The sequence below is a fragment of the Mya arenaria genome, chromosome 3 (genome assembly GCF_026914265.1).
Source record: "Mya arenaria isolate MELC-2E11 chromosome 3, ASM2691426v1".
Classification (NCBI taxonomy): Eukaryota; Metazoa; Mollusca; class Bivalvia; order Myida; family Myidae; genus Mya; species Mya arenaria.
This window is the reverse complement of record NC_069124.1, coordinates 87,556,333-87,559,948: the sequence shown is the minus strand read 5'-3', so window position 1 is coordinate 87,559,948 and position 3,616 is coordinate 87,556,333. Positions and strand designations below refer to the sequence as shown.

The 3,616-nt window shown below is 34.6% G+C and overlaps 1 protein-coding gene across 1 annotated transcript; it reads left to right on the top strand.

The window, feature by feature from the left end:
* The first annotated feature begins 1,304 nt into the window (after nucleotides 1–1,304).
* LOC128226377 (uncharacterized) lies at nucleotides 1,305–2,716 on the top strand. Its single transcript, XM_052936255.1, has 2 exons — nucleotides 1,305–1,417; nucleotides 1,582–2,716. Exon 2 carries the CDS (start codon nucleotides 1,952–1,954, stop codon nucleotides 2,714–2,716), a length of 765 nt encoding a protein of 254 aa, XP_052792215.1. The 5' UTR covers nucleotides 1,305–1,417; nucleotides 1,582–1,951.
* The last annotated feature ends 900 nt before the right edge of the window (nucleotides 2,717–3,616 follow it).

The window sequence follows — 3,616 nt, the reverse complement described above, 5'->3', positions numbered from 1 at the left end:
GCTATATGGTCTGATATCCCTTACAACTCCTATATCATTAAGCTTTGAATCATATGGAGTATCAAAGAAGCATTCCAAGCAAGGTTGGTCAATAACATTACACACAAATGTTTTTTTTCTTCGTTTCTCATTTACAAAAACATACTGTTAGATCCTTGATAGAAAACAGCAATCTTTTTTCAATGTTGAAACAAAAGCGGAATTTGACTTTGGAGTGTATTTAAATTTGGACTTTTCAAGCGCTATTGCACATTTCGTTATTTGCAGTATTGCATTTTGAGTTCTTTAAACACTTTTCTTCAATTTATGGAGGTGATTTTCTAATAGAAAGGCAGATATTTTGTACAGCGAGGTTCCAAAGTGTTCCACATCATCAGCAATATGGATCAGGGCATGTACATTGTATGAAGTAAAGGTTTCTCTATAAAGGATCTTCCCGTCTTTAAAAAAATAAACCAGTAACTGCATGTCTGGCATAGTCAAGATATCTGTTTCGAATTTATTCATTTGTGCTCAGTAAACTTGACACAGCATATGTCAATCTATCTAAATGTAAAATACCTGAATCAACCAACTTTAACACTCCTGTGTAGAGCAAAACAGTCTAATTTATGATGTCTTCCACTTATCCAGTTCATAAAGTGAGGGTTTCTGTCTTGCAAATTCCCTGGCATTTTATCATTTAACAACAACAACAACAATACACACTTTAACAGTTTTCCACTGCGCATGCGCGAAATCAATATCCGGTAAGAGTTGTCTTTCTTGAAGTGCGAGTAAGAAATAAACATGGCCCTGACCTGTGCGGTACAGAACTGTTCTAACGGCTCTTATTGGCTAAATAGATGGAGAAAACAACTTTGTGAGACGTGTGGTTGTCTGCATAAAGACAAGAGTTGCATCTGTGCTGCCCCTTTTAGGTAATATACCATTGTTTGACTTTTTTGACAATATATAATGAAGAAAATTATGGGATGTTACACATTTTCGTGTATGCATTTTACTATTATTATTTTATTGTTATTATATTATACTGTCATTTATATGTAATGTATCAAGCCCTTAAGTATATATTTCGAGAACATCCAAATAATTTTACTTCTTAAAGTGGAATAGTCACTTGTTTTAATGCCTTGTAAGTTGTAAATTGAATGTGGCATTCTGATAACATTTAAATAAAGGTATTTTTCGGAAGCAAAATTCAATTTTGTTTGCCATATGAATGTGATTATATTGATTTCAAGAACATGGGTGTTAAAAGCAACATTTGTCAACTCATTACCATCCTCTTTCAGACTGTTTACCTTTTCAAGGTAAAGAAGAACCCAGAGCGACGTGAAAAATGAAAGCAACTCATAGGGCGGAAACAAGGAAGTAAACTTTGGTCACCACCAAAATACTGTCGTGTTTGTTCAAGGTATATGTGAAGCAAGTTGTTATTAACTAAACCTCAAGCAATGATTAATTTACACATGTATTGGCTTAACTGTACTTATTTCATCTGATGCCATTGAAGTACAATTGTGTAACTAACATGTCATTAGTATACAACAAACAATAAATTAGTTAATTTCTTTTAAGGCATTTTGTTGATGGGGAACCGACGACTCTACAAAATCCACTGCCAACCCTTCATCTTGGTTATGACGATGCTTCGAAACGGGTAAAGCGGATGAACCAGTTCGAAGCTACAAAACACATGCCTAAACAAAAGCGGTGCAAAATCTTTGCGGATGAACCTGCGGAACCAGAATTCACTGCTACACCAATCTATGAAGATCCAGAAATTCCTCAATTGACACAAGCACTTTTGTCATTTCCACCTCTTTTAGTTCTTATTACAGTCATCCTTGTTATGTTTAACTTTCTAATAATTCAGTACCAAACTATTCAAAAACAGAAGCAAGAAATTCAAAGATTAAAAGATACCATTCAAAAACACTGAAATCATATGAACTCAGAACAACTGCTGGTGTGTGACAAAGATGTCCAGTTTTACACTGGCTTGTCAACTAAATCTATCTTCAACAAGCTACACTCATTTATAAGTCCCTTTGTGAATAGGAGATGGACTGGTGTCACATCTATGATAAAGAATGTTCGAAAATTTAAAGCTAAATCACGCTATGGGCCAGACAGGAAATTGACCTCAAAATGTGAATTTTTGTTGATGTTAATGAAAATCAGGTTAGGACTACTTAATGCAGACCTTGCAAAACGCTTCAACATTTTGGAATGTCTTGTTTCAAGAATTTTCCTTGCATGGTTGCGGGCATCTAGCTTAGCTCTTAAAGCTATGGTGTATCTGCCTGATGAAGAGACCCTGATAGCAACAAAACCAGAGCGCTTCCGTAAACTGTCATCCCTACATTCAATAATAGACTGCACAGAGTTATTCATAGAGACCCCCAAAGACTTGTACCTACAAAGTGCAACTTGGAGTAATTATAAACACCATAACACTTTAAAACTGCTTGTGGCCTGCTCTCCGAACAGTTCCATCATTTTCATATCCAAGGCATACCTTGGACGAGTGTCGGATAAGGCCATAACATTGGATTTGAACTATTTGGACCTCATCCCGATGCACTGCATGGTTATGGCAGACAAGGTATTTAACATACAGGGAGAGTGCGCCTCCAGAAATATATCACTGTATGTACCACCCGGGCGGAGAGGAACATCTCAGATGCCTAGTGACTGTCAGAAAAACTAAAAAAATTGCTAATCATAGAATTCTGATTTAGCAAGTGATCAGGCGGCTCAAAACTTTTCGTATTCTGGCAAATGAGCTTCCAATATCCATTGTGTCTCACATTGATGATATCCTTGTGGTTTGCAAGACATAGTAAAATGTGTATGGTAAACATTATGTTCACCTATTTGACAGTGTTTGTAATAAGTTGAAATTGATGGTACTGCATACTGTAAAAATGAACTCATTTTGTCAATGTCTTTGATAACTATCTGCTTTAATACATGCATTGTAAATATTAGTGCAGTTATTATGATGTAATTAAACAATAATCAGTGTTTTATTACAGTTTTCTGTTTATTCCGAAAAAATGAATGAATGAATGAATGAATGAATGAATGAATGAATGAATGAAAGTCTTTATTTACAGAGGGTAACCCAATTAGTGTAAACTAATCTTCCTTGGGGCCCTCTAAAGCAATATTTACATACATACAAATACATAATTATATAGCAATATAACAATCAGCATAACAAATTCAAAGTTAGCATTATTCATAAACATGATCAACATGATAACAATGTTACACAACAACATAATACATACATATGGCGGCAGAGGTTTAACTTACAGACTTACATATGGCCATATTTACAATTTTAGCTTTATGACTGTTGATTCGAATTTATCCACTTAGTATAATTTACTGTAAAACTTTTAATACTTTCGCTCTGTCTTATTTCATTTGGAATGTTATTCCATACTTTTACCCCAGAGTACGACATACTCCCTTTAAAAAGTTCTATATTTGGTTTGGGTATTAAAAAATCCGATTTATTTGAAGAACGTAAATGATTTGGACGCCTGACATTGTAATTGAACATATTTTGAATATATGACGGGACTGCATTTTGCGATAC

What these genes read in the sequence shown, in the direction of transcription:
- LOC128226377 (XM_052936255.1), top strand. Translation starts at nt 1,952, where the DNA reads ATGAACTCAGAACAACTGCTGGTGTGTGACAAAGATGTCCAGTTTTAC.